Source organism: Camellia sinensis, chromosome 13 (genome assembly GCF_055761805.1).
Source record: "Camellia sinensis isolate YWXY chromosome 13, ASM5576180v1, whole genome shotgun sequence".
Classification (NCBI taxonomy): Eukaryota; Viridiplantae; Streptophyta; class Magnoliopsida; order Ericales; family Theaceae; genus Camellia; species Camellia sinensis.
The window spans coordinates 137,424,910-137,448,220 of NC_138973.1; the positions used below are offsets into that span (position 1 = coordinate 137,424,910).

The window sequence follows — 23,311 nt, forward strand, 5'->3', positions numbered from 1 at the left end:
TATAGGCAGAGAAAAGATCAGAGGATCCAGACATATGATCTAAGGCACCAGAATCAATAATCCAGGTCAAAGACTTATGAAACAGGAAAACACGAGGAGAAGAGGCTAAGTTACCTGAGCGGGCAAACGACGAGGAAAATATACTGAGAGCAGTAGAAGACCGTCGGTCTAGCAAGTGACGCAAAACATCCTCAAGCTCAGGAGCAGTCATGCCACAGAGACCATCAGAAGCCTGGCCAACGGAAGCGGAAGTAACATCAAGTGAATCCACAGCACTAGACTGATGAGCCCGTGAATGGGAGACACATCCTCGAGACTGGCCTGACCGACCTCCTCTAGAAACAAATCGATCACCGCGACCCCCGGATGGAGGCCCATGAAGCTTCCAACACGTCTCACAAGTATGCCGCGGCTTTTTACAGTAATCACAGAATACAGACTCCTAGGCGGTAGACGGAGGAATGGGAGTCAGGCTGAGGCCATCTCGAGGGGTAGACAGTAATGTTGAGCGGTCAGTAGAGACCAGGGACATCATAGCAGACCAGCGACTCTCCTCATTCTGTACATAGGCAAATGCGTCCTAAAGTGAAGGAAGAGTGTCCATACCCGGCACTCAACTCCTAATCGGATCATACTCCACATTGAGGCCTGCCAGAAACTTGAAGACTCGCTCCTGTGCGATGAACTTTTTGTACCCAACTAAATCAGTAGTGCAAACAGGCTTATAATCTTGCAGGTGATCAAGGCGTTTCCAGCCGTTGGTGAGGAAAATGAAGTACTGAAAAACCGTCTGCTCCCCTTGAACAAAGCTCTCAATAGAGCAGCGTAACTCAAATGCCTGTGAGAAATTCCCTTTGCGGGAATAGGTGGTAGCCACAGCATCCCAAACATCCTGGGCCGTCTCCATAGATAAATAGCCGTCGCCAATGTCCGGTACCATCAAATGAATAAGTCAACCCACAATCAAATGGTTGGTAATCTCCCATTGGTCATAACCCGGGTCAGTTGTGCTGGGTGCCTGTATCCTACCATCCACATACCGCATCTTCCCTCTACTCTTCAGAAACATAGTCAAACTCTGCGACCAAACGAGATAGTTCTGACCATTAAATAGAGAGATAGTGATTTTAAGACTAGGTTTGGGATTATCAGTCATAGTAGTAGTAGGTATAGGGAGACTCTCACTCCTAGGTGTCTGAGAAGTAGTGGACACACCGGTAGAACCAGCCATAGGTACTATACTACTACGCAACAAAACTAGTGCCAATCACAAATTCGGTAGAGGATGGTGGAAGGAAAACACAAACACGACGACCACTAGAGCAGTATAAAAAGTGAACTCATATATTTACCTCCTCATATATATATATATATATATATATTCTGCTTTTTTTTTTTTTAAAGAAAAGAGAAAAATAAAATAAAAGATAAATAAATAACTCAAGAAAGAGAGACAGACAGACGACAAAGAACCAAAGGCGCTAAAGACAGACAGAGGAAGACAATGAAGAACCAGAGGCAGGCAGCACATGAGTCAAGTAGAGAGAGAGGCGAGGCAGTCGACTGAAGCCAACGAAGGCTTGGAAGCTGTCGGCTGGGTCATCCAGTAGTCGACGAAGACAATGAAGATGATCTGAAGGTGATTCAATTGTCCACGTTCATGCACCAGGTGATTTTCGAAACCTTAGGTGAGCCGAAATCCCTCAGGTGTGAGCCGAAAGCCCTCAGGCTTCTTGCTGAAGTGTGTTGTCTTCGGCGGTGGTTGTTGGCTCTGGTGGATACTGTATGGGTAGATGGGTTTAGGTTTTAGGGTTTGGCTCTGATACCATGATAAATTTCAAAAAAATACCAGATTAGGGAATGATTAGGATATCATCCCCTATTTATATTAATGAAGATTAATAATTACAAGGGAGCCCTAAGACATAGAATAATTACAAAATAATAACCCAACCAATATTATTTTAACATAATCACTGTCTTAAAAAATCACCAACTTCTCAAAAATAGCCCAGCTAAAAGAGAGATGGTTTTTCTCTCAACCTAAACAAGTCCACATCACATCTAGGTGTATTACCATTGGACCTTATACTAATCAATAAATGCCAAACTTTAAAAACTTTTGCGCAACACTAGTATATAACGCTTCAATGCATAGCCCTCCTTGTGAAGTCATTCTTTTTGGTATACATGACTCTAATTATACAAATCCTTAACGTACATGAAATCCTTCTTTTGTTTATTTCTTTTTTTTTTTTTTTTGTCCTCTATTTCATAGTTGATAGATAACTTCTTAAAGTAATTGACCAATGTTCCTTATCAAAAGTTCACAACCAAAACATAAAATCCTGCATTATTCATGAAAAGAAAATGCCTTAATTGATCTTTATATTTTAGCTTTAATTTTCCTCCACTTTCAAATAATATGTACATCCTCCCTATCTCACTCTCTATATATGTAAGTGTACCAATGAGGGTGTGAGGGTGAAAGTAACGCCTAGGAAGCACGGATATGGATACGATACGGATATGACAATACGACAAAACTTAAAAAAGTAAGACCCGAATATGGCTAGGATACGTTTATAAAAAATATATTTTAAAAAAAGTATTGATAGTGAGTTACACATAAGCTCAAGAATGTTGAGAGATCACATTGTAATTTTATGATGAAAAACACTAACCTTTAAGAACTAAGAATTAGGTATTAACTTAAGATAGTAACTTGTTTATTTTTTAAATTTTCAATAAGTCTTGCAAATATTTCAGCTTAATATCAAGTTTAATATATTTATATTACAATAATAGAACAATCCACAACTTGTTCCTATGTTTTTCCCATTGGTAATAGTAAACATATTGCACTCAAGTTTACTTGCTTATTTATTTATTAATTTTTAATTTTAATATTGTTATCTTCTCTTATTAATCCTTACTTTCTATGTAATTGTAGCGGACATGCATGAAACAATAAAGATACATCAATTTAACAAATTTTATTTACTTTTAATTCTCACTATGTTCTTCTCATCAAATAAGAAAATAAAGTATTAGGGGTAAATATCACTTAAAGTATCTGATACTTCAAAATTAAGTATCGAATAAATTAATGAAAAAATAATTAATAAGTATCAAATACATATCCATGAGTATCCAAGGAGTATCGGTATCCGATACAGATGCGATACGGATACATCACCATTTTTGAAGTATTCATGCTTCATAGAGTAGCACTAAAGTGAGAGTGGTGGTAGGTGAAGGTCGACAAATTCCAATCATTTGTAAAAAAGCCCTCCATTTATGTAAGTAAAACCATACAGATTCTGAGGCCCAAACACAAAATTAAAATATACAAATGAACAGGTTGTGAGAATATATTCGTATCTATTCTGTGTATTAGTATATATTATGTATATATTTATATTAGCCATGTTTGATATCCCTTTGATTGTATAGGGATTCTATTTCCTTTTTTTAATCTCTGTCTTAGGGCTATATAAACAGTTGTGTACTTTGTAAATATACAACTGAATATTCAGAATTGTTCATTCAGAAATCTTACATGGTATCAAAGCTATTTTCGAAACCCTAGTCTCTTATTTCTGGTTTGTCGTTTCCTTCTCTGGTTCACGATCGATCGAAGCTCCTTGCTTCGTAGGTCATTTGGGTTGATTGGGTCTGGATTGATTGCTGGTTGTCTAGGTCATTTGGTTATCTCCAGCCGAAGGACTCCCCTCCGACGTGTTGTTCGTGACTTCTTCTATCTCCTCTTTGACTCGCGGTTGTCTCTAATTTTGGTTTTCTGGTTCGCTGACTCATCCTCTCTGGTTTGCAACTCGCATCATTATGTGCTCGCCACATCTACTGGTTGCCTCGATGATTCTTGTTCTCTGCTTGTAACTCGCCGGTGATTGGTATCTCCTTTCACTCTAATATTTTGAAATTGTGATCATATATATTACGATATATCTGTTTGATTGATCAAAATTCTGGTTTTTACGTTTTGACCACAGCTTGTCTCTTTATTTTTCGTTTGGACCCCTCTTGTTTTGATTACATATCTTCACAATGTCGGACACCAAAATCCAAACCTTCATATGCAAACTCACTAGTGCCACTTATGCTTATTGACCCAGTGTTATGAAGAATTTTCTTCCAAATCAAAAAAAATGAGGCTATGTTTTTGGTTCTGTTCCTTGTCTGTCAGACCTGAAAACAGAAGAATATCTGACTTCTTGTGACACCTGGGATTGTGATAATGTCCAAGTTCTAACCTGGTTTCATAATTCCATAGATAACCATATTAGGATAATGTTTTCTAAATACAATACTGCCAAGGAGGTGTGGGATTATTTATAGAGTGTTTATCAACAGTACCACTTTGCCAAGCGGAATGAGTTAGAAACAGCTATTCAGAGTGTTCATCAGCAGGATCAGTCTATTCTGGATTTCTATATTGAAATGATAGGTCTCTAAAATCAGTTGACTCTTATGGAACCACCTAGTCTCAAGATACTAAACGCTTTTATTAAGTTTCGGGAGCAGGGTCGTTTAGTGCAGTTCTTAACGGCTCTCTCCCCTCAGTATAAGACTATCCGTGGTGGTATCCTTCACTGATCTCCTCTTCCCTCTATGAAAGCTATTGTTCGTGAGCTCCTCTCTGAGGAAAGCCGACTTAAGAATACCAATCAGACTCTTCCTCCCTCTATCTTCTTGGCTCCTACTAAGCCTCGTCTATTATCAACCCCACCTCCTCATCAACTTCAGGCCACTGCGAAGCCCAAGAAAGGACCGTTAGATCCAAATGTGTACATTCTGCCATCAGAGAGGTCATTGGAAGTACAGCTGCCCCAAGAAGGGACGTAAGCCTACTCCATCTTCTTAACCACCTCAAACAGAATTTCGCAGTCCTACTCCGAGTACTTTCCGACCTCCTGCCGCTTATACTTCATCTGCTCCAGCTCCCGATCCTAACTTGGCTTTCTTGAGTGCTCAGATTGCTCAACTTCAACATATCCCCGTCCACCACTCAGTCATCCCCATCTATCTCCACTCTTACCTCTCTTTATTCAGATTCGCTTAGATCCTCATCAAGTATAACTTAGTTGCACGAAGTGGGAGCTGAAGCTGGAGCGAGGAAGAGTTAGCTGATAGAAGTTTCTTAGGTTGGGAGCGCCTCGAGGAGTAGTAATATATATATATATATATTAATATATATTAGAAGTTTTTTTATAAATATTTTTATTTTAATACACATTATTTATTATATTTTTTAAATAATGTGTTATTGTTAATTTTTTTATTTTATTTTACATATATGTGTTTGTGTTTTTTTATTAATATGTATAATATATACTCATATATATATAAAGATTATATATGTTTTATCTTATATTAACTTTTATATATATATATATATTACTTATATTATATATATCGTGAGAAAGCCACATAGAGAGAGAAAGAGCGCAAGTGAGAGAGAGAGAGAAGGCAAAGATGAAGGCAGAAAAGACGATTAGCAAGAACAGAGAGGAAAAAGCAGAGGAGGAGACGACAAAAAACAGAGACATAGAGACTATCTGCGAGAGAGAGAGAGCGAGAGAGAGAGAGATGAACTGCGAAAGAGAGAGACGACCTGCCAAAGAGAGAGAGAGACGAACTGAGACAGAGAGGCGAAAAGCACACAGAGAAAGAAGACGACCTTCAAAATGATAAAAGAAAAACAAAAACGAAGCAAAGAACATATCTCGATCTAGAGCTTTAACTTCACCCTATTAAGCTTTAACATGTTTAGGTTCTTCTTCACCTTCTTTCTCCTCTCTCTCTTTGTCGACCAACAGACTAGGGTTTATGTTCATAGCCACCAACGATCTATCTTGGACAAGATCGCGTTTCTCTCTCCACAGAAACGCGATTCTTACACGTTTCTTTCTAAGAAACGCGAAATCACATTTATTACGAAGATTCGTCACTTGGTTGCACGATAAGAGGTATCATTTCTTTTGTCTGGCTTTTTTATTCTAGTGCCTCTCATCATATGACTCAACGCCTTTCCTTACTTCAAAACTGTATTCCCCCACCCATTCCTATTATTATTAATATTGCTAATGGGTCTAGTATGTCTGTTCTGTCTATTGATTTTGTCTTATCCTCTATTATGTCTGGTATTACTATTCCCTATGTTCTTTACGTTCCTCAACTATTTGTCAGTTTATTATCCATCAGTCAACATGATGCTTCTAGTTTTGATGTTATATTTTCCTCTTCTGTCTGTTGTGTGCAGGATCGGGTGTCCAAGAAGCAAATTGGGACCAGCCATAGAGTTGGAGATCTCTATGTGGTAAAAAGCTTGCATCTTTCTTTATCCACCTCTCCAGTTGCACTTTCCTCATTTCAGTTAGATTCTCAGTCGAGTCAATTTTATTTATGACATTCTCGCCTGGGTCATTTGTCTATTGACCGCTTACGGCCTTTAACTCAGTCAGGATTGTTGGGTAAAGTTTCTTATAGTCAAATTGATGAATGTTAGGCGTGTAAACTTGCCAAAATGCCAGTTTTACCATTAAATAAAAGTACTTATATTTCTGTTTTCCATTTTCTCGTGCAGACTGATGTCTAGAGACCCTCTCCTATTCTCACTAAAGAGGGTTCTGCATATTATGTACCTTTTGTTGATGATTGCACCCACTATACTTGGGTTTATCTTATAACTCATAAATTTAACTTCTACCAAATATACTATAACTTTCGGTCTATGATCACCAGATAGTTTGGATCTACCACAAATTGTTACGGTCCGACTTAGGTGGGGAGTATTTTAAAACAGAGTTCTGTGAGTGCGATGACCCCAACATACATATTATTTTTGCATATTATTTTAATAAGTATAACTGCATGATTATGTGTTTAATTTGTGTTTATCTGTCTGTTTCTGGAATATCTATTAGAATACCAACTTAGAATTCGAAATTGAAAACCTAAACGGATTCAAAAACCAAAATTGACTAGCTCAATAGGCTAATTGGTTATTTAGAATCATATGGCAAATTTAATTAAAATTTGATTTGGATCAAAATAATTAGAAAAAATCAATTAGACTTTATTAGGATTAATTAAGCTTAATCTAGGTTAATTAGCATAATCTAATTCCTTTTTATAAATACATGTGCCTTAGGCATTTTGAGTTCATTCTTTATCATCAAATATTGTGGCTAAGATTCTAGAGAGAGGACTAACTTCTAGAGAGAGAGAAGAGAGATTGACGAGGATTTGAAGAGATTAAGCTAGCAACTCCTAAATTCAAGCTCTAGGTAAGATCATTACACATAATTCTTGTAGATAATCCATATAGAAGTTAAATTCATGGAGGTTGTAAGATTATTTGCATGAATTTGAGAGGAAAATGCTAGAATCACTAGAATTCTCGTAGGATTGGGTTGAAATTGGACATGCATGCATAATTCTCCATCTTTGAGCTTAATTTTCTACAAATTCATACATACATGGAGCTTTTACACATTAACTTGAGGGATTCTTCACGTTTCTACACTTCTCATTTCATTTAATCATGTGTTGAAAGGAAAGAAGTTCAATTCATTGCATGCATGACAAAAACATTTTGAGTCTTGTCTTGGGAAATTGAAAGAAGTCTGAGAGTATGGTTTCATAATTTCCTTGAATTCATGCTTTATAAAGAGTTTCTACATATTTTTATCAAATCATGCAAGCTTTGAACATAAGAGACATGCTTTTGAACTTCAAAGAGCAATGTGGAAAGCCCAGAATTCACCCAGTTTGCTTGAGCGATGAAACCGTGACTCGAGAGTACTTTGCATGCTCTTAGCATTTTTGCAGACATTTGTTGTTGGCTAGAGCATCCAAGTGTGCGCTTGAATGAACTCAACTTTGCATTGCACTTGGCTCGAGCAACCAAGTGATGACTCGAGCCAATTTGAACACCATCTAGTATTTTTGCAGTCAAGCCACACCACTCGAACGAACAAATGTGCGCTTGAGCGAAGACTCTGTTTTCAGCAATTTTTGTCAAACACTCCAATGCACATATTTGCATCCTCATGCCCTTTTAGGCATTCTTAAGCATTATTTAGACATTCTTAGTCATGGAATAAACTAGAAACACGCGTAAGAGAGTTGAATTAAGATACGCTATTTGTTATGAATGTGCACTTCAATGTGTATCTTTGTTATGTGTTTTGTGTAGGTGGTTATCTAAGGTCTAACACCTTTGCCAGCCCACTGTGAGTAATATCTTTGTAAAGATATGTTCAAATGTATTTTGAATTACTTCAAAAACGCTATTTTGAAATGCTATTTTGATTGAATGAATGATTGTCTCATTCGAAATGTAATTATGGCATCCTTTAGTTAGGCCCTTGCCTAGGGGAAATAATACCAAGGCACTTCATTATTTGATTGATTAGGCCCTTGCCTGGAAGAAATAATCCAAAGGCCCTTCGTTATTCGATAGAGATCTCTGATGTTGCCCCGAGTGGTCCCTTTGCTTGACCTAGATGGTCCCTTCGATTAGATTCATGTGATTCCTATGTTGACCTTCAAGGCCCCTTTGATATATGCCTTCGGACCCTTTGTTTTGTGCTATTGGATGCACCACATATGAGTTATAATTTATAAACTTTGATATGACAAGTACTTAATTATGATTTGTTTCAAAACTCATGAGATATGATTTGTATTATGCTAGACATCATTCATTTAACCTCTTTATATTGATATTACTGACTGGATTTTAGCTCACCCCTTTTCCCTATATACATGTCGTTGAGAAGATGAAATGTCAAGTCTAGAGCAACCTCAGGAGTCCACCTTTTGTGAAGCCGCTTTAAAGTGCCTCCGTGATAGGGCGTACTTGGACTCGAGTGGAGACAAGTTGTGTCAACCCTATTATTTTATGTTATTTTGTTTTGTTCTTTGGGGACTTATTTCAAATGGATAATATGTATAAGAAGTTTAACTCAATGTGTTGTACCTATGTATGTGTGTAAGATTAGATATGTGAGTTTTAAGTTTTAAATACTTGTGTAATTTGCATTTATGCACTGCTCGATAGACGTAGTTATATTCTATTATTGCTTCCGCAAAACCCCGTTTACTATTGTTAGTTATTCGTTTTGTCTTTGAGGCAGGGTAATATGGGATTACTGGTCAGTCATGGCCTAAACCTCTAAGGACGGGTTTAGGTCCTGACAGTGAGTATCTGGCCAATTTGTGTACCATTCACCAAACTTCCTATACTGATACACCCGCTCAAAATAATCATGCTGAGCGTAAGTACTGTCATCTCCTTGAGACAGCTAGATCTCTCCTTTCTACCTCTGTTCCGGCTCTCTTTTGGGGGGAAGCCGTTCTTACAAATTTTCTTCTCAACCATATGCCTACCCCCCTACTCTCTATCCGCTCTCCTTATGGGGCTCTGTTTTCCCAACTCCCCAATTACTCTTTCCTTTGTGTTTTTGGGTCTACATATTTTGTCCTTCCCCGAAAAAATGGGACAAAACTTAGTGCCCAATCTGTCCTATATGTCTTTTTGGGCTACAATCAGAAAGGCTATCGCACGATCTTGTTTCCCGTCGCTTTTTCATCTCTCGTCATGTTGCCTTCCTGGAACGTCTAGCTTACTTTGAGCCTCCTCCTCTCACTGCTCCAGTTTCTAAAAAAGAGTTGGTTCACATTAATCCATTTCCTTCTAAAGTCCCTCTTCATGAGTACATCTCTACTTTTCCCCATGAGCTTGTTCCTTCTTCTCCTCCTACTACCTATCCTGCTAAGTCCCTCTCCACTATCCCCCATGAGTCTGTTCCATCCTCTCCGCCTCCTCTCCCGCCTACTCCTTCTCCTCCTCCGATGTTAGTCTATTCTCGTCACAAGGCTCTCCCTTCACCAGTTGTCACTGCCCCTGCTGCTGCTGCTGCTGATTCTCCTGCTTCTAACGACTCTAATCTTGCTAACCGTAAGTATCCCCTTCGCATCCGTAAACAGCTAATCAAACTTGATTTTGCTAAAACATGTTTTTCTCCTTTATACTATACATTTTTGTCTGTTATTCACTCTTTTTCAAAACCTCAGTCTTAAAAGGAGGTTTGTCAATCCTAATTGAATTCAAGCTATGAAAGACGAGTTGTCTACATTGCAAAAGACTAATACTTGGGAGTTGATTTCTCTGCCTGTTGGCAAAAATCTAATTGGTTACAAATGAATCTATAAAATCGAGACTCATTCTGATAGTTCTCTCGAGCGCTACAAAGCTCTCCTAGTTGCCAAAAGTTTCTCACAAGAGTATAGTATTAATTATAAGGAGACCTTTGCCCCTATTACCAAGATGACTACTATTCATACTTTGATCTCTGTTATTACTGTTCGTCATTGGCCTCTTTATTAGATGGATGTTAAGAATATTTTTCTAAATAGACATCTCACTGAAGAGGTTTACATGCGTCCTCCCCCTGGCCTTCACCATTCCTCTGGACAAGTTTGTCGTATTCGTCATACTCTGTATGGTTTGAAACAATCTCCTCGTACTTGATATGATCGCTTTCAAACAGCTGTTACTAAACTTGGGTTTCATCCTTGTGCCCACAACTTTGCCTTGTTTCTCCTCCACACCTTTGTTGATTTTGTTGCCTTGTTACTATATATGGATAATATGATCATCAATGGGTCTTAACTCTTCTGTTATTTCTAAGGTCAAGCAGCATCTCTTCTGCACTTTCGAAATGAAAGATCTGGAACCATTGCAATATTTTCTTGATATTGAGGTAGCTTCTTCTCCCAAGGGCTACTTTCTATCTCAGGCCAAGTATGCTAATGAGGTTATTCACTGTGGCGGTCTTACTGACACTAAGATTTTTGATACTCACATTGAGCTTAATGTGACACTCAACACTACTGATGGTATCCCTCTGGCTTATCCCACTTTATATCGAGAGCTTATGAATTGCTTAGTCTATCTGACAGTTATTTGCCTTGATCTTACCTATGTTGTTCATGTGGCTAGCCAATTCGTTTTTGCTTTGCTTCGGATTCTTCACTATCTTTGTGATACTATCTTCCAAGGCTGGTTGTTGTCTTCTACTTCATCCTTGGATCTGGTGGCCTATACTGATGCTAATTTGGCTAGTGATGTTAATGATCGCAAGTCCACTTCTGGTTTCTGTATATTTCTTAGCGATTCCTTGATTTCTTGGGAAAGCAACAAACAAACTGTTGTGCCTCGTTCTATTGTCGAAGCTAAGTATCGTGCTATAATTCATGCTACTGTTGAAGTTGTCTAACTTCGTTGTCTCTTGTCTGATTTGGGTGTCCCTCAATCTTCCCTGACATCTCTCTACTATAACAACCATAGTGCTATTTAGATTGCCTATAACACTATCTTTCATAAACGAACGAAGCACATTGAGATTGATTGTCACTTTGTCCGTCAGCATAAACAGCCTGGCTCTATCTCACTTCCATTTGTCACTTCGTCTTTGCAACTTGTTCTTTACCAAGACTCACATCATTGCTAGGTTTCAATTTCTTCAAGACAAACTCTCTGTGTTTTCTGCTAAAACACCTTGAGTTTGAGCGGGGTGTGAGAATATATTCGTATCTATTCTGTATACTAGTATATATTATGTATATATTTATATTAGGCATATTTGCTATCCCTTTGATTGTATAGGGATTCTATTTTCTTTTTTTAATCTGTCTTACGTCTATATAAACAGTTGTTCACTTTGTACATATACAATTGAATACACAAAATTGTTCATTCAGAAATCTTACGTAATACCACCACATTAAAATAATCATAATACTCCCTTCGTTGCAAAATAATAGTCCCTCTTGGGAAATCTAACTTTTTTTGGTAGTACAATTATTACACTTTTAAAAAATTAATTTTCCAAAATTACCCTTTGCTAGCACATTTTTTGGACAATCAATTGTCATAATTATACTTTTTGTGTTGTTAATGAATTTAAAAGAAGCGCAAAATAGGAAATTCATATTATTTTAGTTCTTAATTTTTGAAAATGGACTAATATTTTGGGACAATGAAAAATGGAATAAGGGATTAATATTTTGAGACGGAAGGGGAGTAACTCAAATTGGAGACCCAAGTGAACTAATTAAATTAGGCCCAATTATATTCATTAATGGCTCAAAACAACTTGATCCTTACTGCATCTCCAGTTTATTGTTCACATTACTCGCCCCTTTAGTGATATAGATTCTTGTACAAACACTATGGGTGCGTTTGGTTTGTTTTTGAGAGAGTGATTTTCAAAAAAAAAATTTGGGGAGAGAATTTAGAAAAAAAAATTGTTTGTTTGGTTTTATATTTTGAAAGTAGTTTTGGAGTTTGGGATGATTTGATATTTTGTTGTAATTGAGTAAATGTGTGTGAGAGAAAAAGTGATTGAGAAGAAGAGAGGAGAGAGAAAAAGTGATTGATTGATGTGTACGAGAGAGAATGATTTTAGAAACTTTTTTAGAACAATCACAAACCAAACAAAATTTTGAAATTTTTTTTCAAAATCAACTCTCCCAAAAGCAAACCAACAAGCCCTATATATTTTTTCGGACGACCTACAATTGGAATTAAATACAATGGCATTTGAAGATAAGTTTGAGAATTTTGATGAGATTTTGGTACAAAATACGCTTGACGGCTTCATTTTGGGCTTGATCTCCCCTCCTTTTAAAGGGATTCCTACGTATTTAATCAATAGTGAATGGAGGGTTGTGTCACAATGTGCTATTTATAAAAAAAATAAATAAATAAAAATCCTCTTTCTTTTTTGAGGACACATTGTTCTCTCTCATTTGTAGTTTCTTTCCTTCTTTTACCAATACAATTTTCTTTTGTTGGTGATGAATAAAAAAAAGTGCTACTATTAGCATCCCATCAATAATTTTAGACCCCCCATTTCTCTAGACCTCCACTTATAAATTATAAAACCTTTAAAATTTATTCTCTCTTTCCAAATAATACCAAAATTATCCTTGTAAAAACATTACACCCATTCAAATGCACACCCCCACACCCCAAAAAGCCTATCTCCCAAAACCCTAACAAAACCCACGACGGTGGAACCTCCCAAAACCAATGCAAAAAACTTGTGTGATTAAGAAGTTTTTCTCTCTACTTCATTACGAGATTTATCAATTTGTTTGGTTTTGTTTTTTTTTATTACCTATTTTCAAACACACAATCCACTTTCATACTTCTCTAGTTGGTTTTCTGTCATTCATTCTTTGCCTCACTATACTTGTGACCAAAACTAGGTAGGATTTCACCCTCCGGTCAACCGGCCGGTCGACTACCCAAGGGTGGTCCGACGTCCTTTGTTTGCCGGCTTCTGCTGCTGCTTCGATTATCTGTTCCTGAACAAATAAGAAATGTTCAGTTACCTGTTCCTGAACAAATAAACAATGTTCGAGCTTGTATTCCTGAATTTTGGTTATATGTTCGAGAGTTCAGTCCCGAAAAAATGGCGAACAATTTTTATTATTTTTACCATTTTTTTCAAGAAACTTACTTTTACAAAGCCAATCTCCTCTGAGTTAAGAACATCATCAAAGCCATGAACCTCTTCTAAGCTTTTATTGTTGTACTCCTCTCGTCTCATGAAGTTGTGGTTATCTCAAAAACTTCCACTCATTGTCATTACCGAAGAAGTATATGTAATCAAATTGTTATCAACATTGTCACTGAAATATTGCCGCCAAAGGGTTTTCAAGACTTTGAACGTGAGTAGGTTTTGAAGGTGGGATTTGGGAAAGATGTAGTACGTATGTAGGGTTAATTGTGAGATGGGGTGTCTCAAAATTATTGATGTTATTTTTAGTAATTTCACTTGAGGTTATTATTGTAATAAAAAAAATAAAAAATAAAAACTAAAAAATGGAAGGTCTAAAATAATTGATGAGGTGCTAATAGCAGCACTCAAAAAATGAGAAATAAAAGATTAGATAAGAGCAATATCTCAACACTACTGACCATGGCAGACACACATAAAGCATCGGCCTGAAACATTTTAATATTTTTACAAATATTTAATGCTTTGGACAATAATTAGAGAAAATGGGATTTTGGTAACCATTTTTTCAGCACTTATTCTACAAGAAAATCATGCACAAGTTTCTACCCAAAGCTGCATTATTCGTTGCAAACTGTATTTTGTGGAGGCCCAATTATTTTCTCTAGCCAAGTAATATTGAGAGTTTTTTAGCATCTAAAAATTCTTTTCCCAACACCTTTTACATGTTTGAGAATTCTGTTTCTCTAGCCAAGTAATGCTGCCAGTTACTTATGCTCCGTTTGTTTGGGTGAACAATATTTTCTAAAAAATATTTTTTATATTTTCTGATGTTTAGTACGATAGAAAACGAAAGTCAACCCGAAAAATATTTTCCATGGTTAACAGAAAACAAGGTTATATGGGTAAAAAATGTTTTCTACTTCTAAAAGGCAAAAAATATTTTCCGAATTAAAGTTTACCAATGTCACCACGCTACCACCTCCACGGTCACCTCCACCACCACACCACCGTCACCCCGACCACTGCCACCGTCACTATCACCACTGCTAACGCTTGACCACCATGCCACTACATCCACCTCCACCACCAACACCAAACATAAAAAAAAATATTTTCACCATAAAACATTTTCTGAAAACAAATTTCCATATAAAAATGTTTTCCACCGAAACAAAAAGAGCATTAGCATCTAAAAGTAGTCTATGCAACACAGATGAAATCTATTTTGCAAAAAATTCCCAAATCTCTTCATCAAGAGAAGGCGGTGTAGCATCTAGCATCTAAAGCTGCTCTATTTAGCACCTAAAAGTGCTCTACGCAACACTTAGGAAATCTTATTTTCAAAAATTTCCCAAATATTTTCATCAAGAGAAAGGGGTTCCGTGACATACAACTCTGGTGTAAAGATAACATACACTACCATCGGAAAAATATGCGAGGATGATTGACCATTACTCACACACACTACTGATAAATAAATAAATAAATAAATAATCTAAATTATAAAATAAAATATACCCAAAACAATAGTATAGTGAAGCATTATTTTTCCAGTTAACAATAAAACAACAATGAAGTAATCCCAAATCAAAATTGATAATTAACAGCTAACTAATGCAGAATAAAAAGAAAGACAACAAAATCAGAAATTAAAACATGAATTTCATTAGAAAAATTAGGTGAAAATAATGCAGAAGAGAATGAGAGTAATACCCGCCATCTTTTGAGGCGGTCGACTGAAGCATCTTTGGTTCTAAAGATTTGGAATGGGCCGCCGCCGCCGCCAGATGAAGCCTCGGCCTCCTCCTCAGTCGCAGCCGCCGCCGCTTCCTCATCGTTCTGATGCCGCCTATAGGGCGAACCCCCTTTCGATCTGTCATTCATTTCCATCTGTCGCAGGAGAGATGACACCGCAGATACAATCACCGATCAATCTCTGTCCATATATATATATTTATTATATCTTTATCAACATCATCAAAAACTCTTTTTTAACAGCCACAAATTCCACTCCGATTTTTCAATCTACACAGCACAGATTGTTTCTCTTTCTCTGCTATACAACCGAACCAATGTGCAGCAGCAAAATCAATTTCGCAGATATACATACATACATACATACATAATGCATACATAGAACTAAAAAAAACGCGGTTTCCAGAGGCACCTGACAACATCAATCGGTGTTCTTCTTCTTATCTTCTTCGTCGCAACTTCACTTCACGTTGTTCCTGTGGGTTTCGACCGCTCACAAGCACTCACGAAGTTTCGCGGAAGTTTACGTGAGAAACAGCAACAAAGAAAAAAAAAAACACATATGGTAGGTACACTTATGACGCGTGTGATTGGAAATTTGTGGAGCGATTTAAAAAGAAAAAAAAATGTGTGAAAATGTAAAATATTTTATTTAATATATTTTTTTTTAAATTTCTTCTCAAATTCTCTCCCTAAACACAGTATTCGAAAAATTCTAATATAACTATGGATATATAGCATGTAATTTTTTTTAATTATGATTAATTTTTTTTGTTACGATATTATTTTAATCAATACTTATGAATCTTTAATTATATTTCATATTATGTTTAATTATAATTTTTTTAACTATATTTTAAAAAATTAAATTATTACTTTTTTAATTATAAAATAGATATGATACCCGCATCATTTCACCTTGCTTGTTTTCATTTTTTAAAAAACACTTTTCGAAAAATTTTATTTTTTAATTTTTCGTGTTTTTTTGTTTTTATTGAATTTTTTTTAATATTTTAAGCAATTTTTTTACTTTTTAGACACATCTAACATAAATACACCTAAAAAGTAAAAAAAATTATAAAAAAATTTAAAAAATTCACTAAATACCAAAAATATAAAAAAAAAAAATACAACAATTCAGTACATATTTTGTATTTTTATGTATTTATTAATTTTTTAAAATATTTTTTCACAAATTTTTTACTTTTTAGATACATCTAAATAAGGTGCATCTAAAAAAGTAAAAAAATGTTTAAAATTTTAAAAATATTCACTAAAAATAAAAAAAATATAAAAATCAAAAAATTTAATTTTCAAAAAATTTAATCCAAAAAACTCAAACCAAACGCACGGAATAACCCTTCAGACTTATCTTTATTCACACATATGAGCTTTTTAGATTTGCCGTGAATCTTGGGATTTCACTCTAAAAACATGTTTCCTTTTTAAAAATTACACAGATTTGCTAGTGTGTTTTTTTTCTTTTTTTTCTTTTTTTTTCTTTTTTTTTTTTTTTGTCTCCTATTAAGAAAGATAACGAAAAATATGAATAATTACCTAGATACTTGTCAACTACATCTCGTTCGGTAATTGTATATTTTAAAACTACATCTCGTTCGGTAATTGTATATTTTAATTAAAAATTTATTTAAATCATTAAGAAGATTAACTAATTAAAAAAATTGAGTGTATTTCATTTTATTTTTCTGAATTTTCTAAAATTGAGATTTTTGTTTTTTGTATTTTTTTTTTAGTGAATATTTTTAAAATTTTAAATAAATTTTTACTTTTTTAAATGGATCTTACTTACATATATCTAAATAGTAAAATATTTGTGAAAAAATATTTTAAAAAATTAATAAATACACAAAAATATTTTAAAAATATACTAAATTTTTATATTTTTTGTATTTAGTGTATTTTTTAAAAATAAATTTCACAAATATTATACTTTTTAAGTGTATTTATATTAGGTGTGTCTAAAAATTAAAAGAAATTCCTTAAAATATTAAAAAAATTCATTGAAAGCATTAAAATACGGAAAATAAAAAAATAGAATTTTTTGAAAATTATTTTCTAAAAATTAGAACCAAACAAATTAAATAATTATTTTTTGTTCACTTTACTTTTCACAAGTTTTCCTGTAAAAAGTTTTTAAAAATTTCTTTAGTATAATGATTTTTTTCACATCATATTTAAGCCAAACAATTACTAAAAAAATTACTTTCCAATCGTGTATCTCAAACCATGGACACCAAGCCACCTCCCGAAACAACCATTTTCCACCACCACTTTCTTCTTATCCAAACCATCTCCCTGAACATTTTTTACATTGGCATTTTTTGTAATTTTTTTTACTTTTTAGAATTTAAAAACAAATAATACCTTCAGAAATGCTAAAAATGTTACCCCTTTTTTTTTTTTTTTTGTGAATAAAAGAAAATTGCCTGGCCTTTTAGTGTTTTTTTAAGTTTATGACAGATAGACTTTTGCCTTTTGACTTATTTAAACAAAAAATCGATATATTTGGCTCATTCCAAACTCACCTAAGAGAAATCAAATAAAGAGAGAAGTGAAATCAGAACATAATCACCTAACTACCAATAACAACCGCAACGTTTTATTTGTACATCACCACATAAACACCAATGCATATAACCTTAACACCCAACAATTGCACATTGCCTTAATGCCACTACAACCATGTCCCACTACCACCTCTATCATCACACACACCTTCCACTAACCTCCACCCAGGCAACCACCCACCCCCATTACCACCATCATCCACAATCATCTACTTCTTACTATCGCCATCGCCCATGTCTCATTCCCACTATCATCAATTGCTACTTCTCACACACACTATATCCATTGCCACTGCCATCATCACTTACTTCCTAACTTCCATCTCTACCATCTCTCACTAAGGTTATACACACACCATTTTAGTTTGCTTTTAAAGTAAACTCACGATCAAATTCCTTTTTTTGTAGGAACCAATCCCAACAATAGAACCTTTGGAACTAAACTAGAATCAAATAACTGAAAACGATTAGGTTCTAGTTCACTTCTTCTGTTTTAGAAATAGAAAATTTGATCACTATATTCATATTATCAGATTTAAATAAAAAAATTGACTATACCTATAAAAGCATTTCAAAAATAAAAAAACATCAGAAGCATACTTCAAGTTTTCAAAATATGTTTTTGAAATTCTTAAAAAAAACTAGTAATGCAATCAAATTTGAAGAGAGAGAGACAGAGAGAGAGAGAGAGAAAAAGAGTGAAATCCCCCCGTTAGCGGATAAACAAACCCCTAAGGCCATGTTTGTTTGGGTGGACTGGATTAGCATTCCCATGACTAACAATCCTGGGATTACGAATCTGTTGGATTATGTATCCTATCTTTACTAAAAGTCAAGTTTAAAATAATTAGTCCGTACTTCAATTGTTTAACCAAATATCGAATTAATAATTTTATTGGACTATTAGTCCAATCCCCAGCTCATGTCCACCCAAACAAACATGACCTAAGGGTTGCAGAGAGTAACCAAATACATGTTTCCTTGGAGAACATCAATTCTCTCTATTTTGAAGAAAGTTATCCTCAAGTTTAAACAACCACTAAGGTTTCGTTTGGCAATTCAGTATTTTCGCTTGGCAATTCAGTATTTTCGCCTATAAGTCAAAAAGTCGCTAAAAAATCAACAACTTATATCAAAAAGTCAAAAATTTCCTTTTCTCTCTACTTTTTGCACATCTTTTCGTAATAAATCAAAAATTCATTCAAAACATACTAATTTTTTTAACTCATATTTTAATCAAAAAATTAAAAAGTTACTAAAATAGCATTTTCCCAAATAAAGCCTTAGTGAACTCAGTGTAACAGCACTCATGTAGCTGTAGGTGAGATATAGGTGTTGTGTTTCCTTGCTCAAGGCAAACATAGTCCTTATAATTCATCCTTCTGCAAATACATCAACCCCGTTCCTTGGCTAAACAACTAAAAGTACCGACAACTCTCATCATGTCCATACCTGCTCACTAAAGCTTGGACAGACTTTCAACTTTCCAATCCTCTCTACATTTCACTTGTAGACTGGTGCAAATGAATACTCATCCTATCAAAATAAAGTTGAAGGATGTGATAAGTTGACAACACTGGCTATGCACCCACTAGACAAAAGTAACTTGAGAGAGATTGATCGAAATTTGGTGTTGCACTCTTCCTTCCTCCCTCACTCTCTTCAGAAACAATGGCTAATTGAGCATCACAAGTAACTTACTCACCTTCCTAAGGAGGAATGAAGGAATACCACACATACCACTTCAAAGAAGCTCTTTAAAACTTCCTAAGTTCTCTACTAATTTGTTTCATCTCATCTTGATGATTATGATTCTGAATAGCATCATTCCTTCTAAGAAGTGAAATCAATGTAGCTCTATAACCAAAATTTGTCGTATGACCTCTACCCCCACCTCTTCTTCTTTAAACCAAAGCAAATGCATTGCAAGACAAATTATCGTTAAACTATCAATGTTCCAACATTGTTGTGACACAAATGAATAGATTTTGGGCTACAATTGAATAATTCCAGATGTAGAACCAAAATCAAAACCAAATTAGTCTAATAGAATCAAACTAGGTTTGAAACAAGAAGTTCACTAATTCATAGTAGCATTGCAACAAGTGGCATGCTTCAACAGAACCATCTTGAACAATCTAACAAACCTAATATCTCCAATTGAATTATAATGACTTACAAAGGAGAACTCACTGTATAACAATCAAATCAAACAGATTTCTAACCAGAATTAAATCTAAATGTGAATCAAAATAGATCGAAGTTAAACCAGAGCTGACTGTTGTTCTCAACGTTCAATTGAGAATTATTTGATTATTACGATGTTTGATTGAATGAGATCATCTAATAGTTTGATGATTCTTTAGGTGTTGAACCAAATTAACATGTATCAAATCAATTGAAATAAACCTAAAACATTTAATACAACCCAAACCACAATTTCATGTTTTGAAACGTCTAGCTTGGCAAAATTAGTGTTCGAAAGGTCAAGTTACGTCATATTAGGACTCGACAAACTCACAACTAGATCAATACTTCAACTTAGTGAAATTAAAGTCGACTAAGGTTGTATCGAACTCCGATCGAGAAGTAATTGAAGTCAAGAAGCTCCATGGAGATTAAAAAAAAAAAAAAGCCCTAGTCGAGAGGCACTTCTAATCATTCATAATCAAATCTAGATTTGTGAACCAAAATCAAAGTTCAGGTCCTATTCAAATCTCCTTCAATGGAGTTGCTAGGCATCTAGAAGCCTAATTGAGCCTAGCTCTCTAACTTTCAAACTATGATGCAGTCGCAATCCAGTCGTGACACTTTTAACTTTTGTGGTCAACCTTAATCACTAAGAAATGATCGACGAAGCTACGATTAAGTTTGCAAAACCAATGTATAACTTCGAAACATTCCAACTAGAGTTCACAATGCATCGACTTCATGTTGAGGTAATGGTCGCAACCTGAACTCGACTAATTTAATATCAAATCTTGTTTGGTATGGGGATTTAGGTTTTTCAGTAACCTAATTGAAGCTCGAATGAGGATTTCACACCGTTCAAGTAGGGCTCGAAATGCACAACGTCCAAACAACATGAGTTTACCAGCTTCGAATTTGGTCCATAGTTACTTTGCACATCTTTGTAATCCAGTCAAAGTAACTTCGATGAAATTAAGAAGCAGTGTCAAACAAAATCTGCTTACCAAATAATATACTAATTAAAGTAGAAATCAAATTCAAATTTAGAGAGAGAGAATCCCCCAATTAGAGAATAAACACCTTAGGACATTCAAAAAAAATTAGAGAGAGTAAGATGACAACTTGTAATGACTTTTTGGTTTAAATAACCTATTGACAAACAAGGCCTCAATCAAACTAAGTACAATGGCATTATATCATGTATTTATATAGACTACAACTATGCTATAAACAACTAACAAACCACATAATATATACTTAGGGTGTGTTTGTTTGGACGGACTGGATAAGGGGAGGATTGTAATCCATCGGACTGTTAGTCCCGGGATACATTGTCCCTGGACTATCTGGTTGGATTGGATTTGTATCCTATGTTTGTTTAGTCATGGGATTAGATGTCTGGATTGGACTATTTTTAGTGAATCCAATGTTTGGTTAGACGGACTGGATAAGGATAAATGTTCAAAATACTATTTTACCTTTGTAATTTATAATTTTTATTTAATATATAATTTTAAATTTGTAATCTATAATTTATAATTTAACAACACTAAAAAAATTTAATTTATAAGGCCATCATTTATAATTTATTATTTTTAAATAAATTTAATTTATAATTTATATTTTTTATTTAATATATAATTTTAAATTAACAATACTAAAAAAATAATTTAATTTAATATATAAATTAAATTTTCAATATGTAAATTTTATTTAATATGTATATTTAATTTTTTAACAACACTAAAAAAAATTAATTTATAAGGCCATAATTTTTAATTTATTATTTTTAATTAAATTAAATTTATAATTTATAATTTAAAGTTTTTATTTAATATATAATTTTAAATTAACAACACTAAAAAAATAATTTATAAATGTTCAAAAGACTATTTTATCCTTTTCTAATTGTTTACTAAGTAATAGCATGGAGGGTAAAATAGACATTTCACAAAATAATCTCATGGGATACCAATCTCATGGTTTCTATCCCACCTCCCCCTATGAGATAGGATAGTTCTATATTTGTGAGACTAATAGTTCGGGGGGATTATTAGTTCAGAGCAAAATTTTTCAAACAAACAATAGACTATTAGTCCGGTGGGACTAATAGTCCAATCCTACACCCTTATCCTTCAAAACAAACATGCTCTTCGGGGGTATTTGTTGGATGAACTGGTGATAAGAGGAGATTGCAAATGCAATAGACTATTAGTCTTGAGATAAATAGTCATTGGACTATTTAGTTAGAAATAATATGTATTTGACTATTGGTCCTATTTTCATTTTTATACCTAAACGATAGACTAGCAGATCTATTGGATATGAAGTCAAATCCCATGAAATTAATTTTAAAAAATTCACAAATATTTTTTTTGGTGTTTATTTTTGTTAAATTAGTGTATAATTTTTTTTTAAATAAAAAATAAAAAATAAATCTTAAAAACTCAATCTAATTTTTCAAAACAGCTTATTGTTAAATGTGTAAAAACAATCAAATTTTTCATATTACAAATTAATTAAATAGGGAGATTATCTTTTGGAGGTAGTTGAGTTGTTGTAGAAGACTACAACACCACTCCTATCCATAAAGATATTTCTCATATATCAGATAGAGGGATACACATTATAGTGTGAGTTTTGTTGAAAAAAAATAATTTTTGGGGACTTTAATTTAATATTAAAGTGTAGTGACTTTAATTAAATATTAAAGTGGGTCCTAACTATTTTTTGTGTTGGGTCCTAGTGAGCCAAAAACCATTGGGTTTTGAATAAGAAATTGCCAAGAAATTGCTTCATGATGTTAGATTCATGAATAGGATTTTAAAGAGTATTTAAATCTTTTTTCTTGGCTAAAGGGTGTGAATCCTTTGGGCATCCATACTTTTTATTTTGTGGAAAGGGGTTATGGATGCTTGGTGTTTTAATGACTAGCCTTAAAAGCTGGAGGATTTTCCTCTCTCCCCTATACATGTATAAATTGAGACCCTCCTGTCAAGTTTCAATATAGAAATTTTTGCTTCCATTTTACAAGTCAGTTTGCTTGATAGTTCCTATTGTAAGAGAGTGTTGCCATTGTTTTGTTCGCTAAGCTAGACAGATAGTGTTTCTGCCATAGCTGGTTTTGACCGTCGTATCCTGGAAGACAGACGTCGGGTTTCCTCAAGCACTCGACCCGTGAGGCGGCGAAATCTGTTTTAAGGAAACTGCTTCCGT

The 23,311-nt window shown here is 34.4% G+C and overlaps 1 protein-coding gene across 31 annotated transcripts in view; it reads right to left on the bottom strand.

Moving 5' to 3' along the window:
• Positions 1-23,311, bottom strand: part of ACA10 (autoinhibited Ca(2+)-ATPase 10) — a 150,812-nt gene that overhangs the window by 92,783 nt on the left and 34,718 nt on the right. For 6 of the 31 annotated variants that reach the window (XR_014349619.1, XM_082903490.1, XM_082903488.1 and 3 more), the window contains exon 1: positions 15,276-15,669. Coding sequence is in view for 24 of the 31 variants with exons in the window: in XM_028258443.2 (XP_028114244.2) it covers positions 15,276-15,452 (177 nt within the window). In the remaining 7 variants the exon portion in view is untranslated. Of the gene's footprint in view, positions 1-13,214; positions 13,405-15,275; positions 20,540-23,311 lie in introns of those variants that run through there. The other 25 variants (XM_082903498.1, XM_082903507.1, XM_082903515.1 and 22 more) reach the window with 10 other exon arrangements.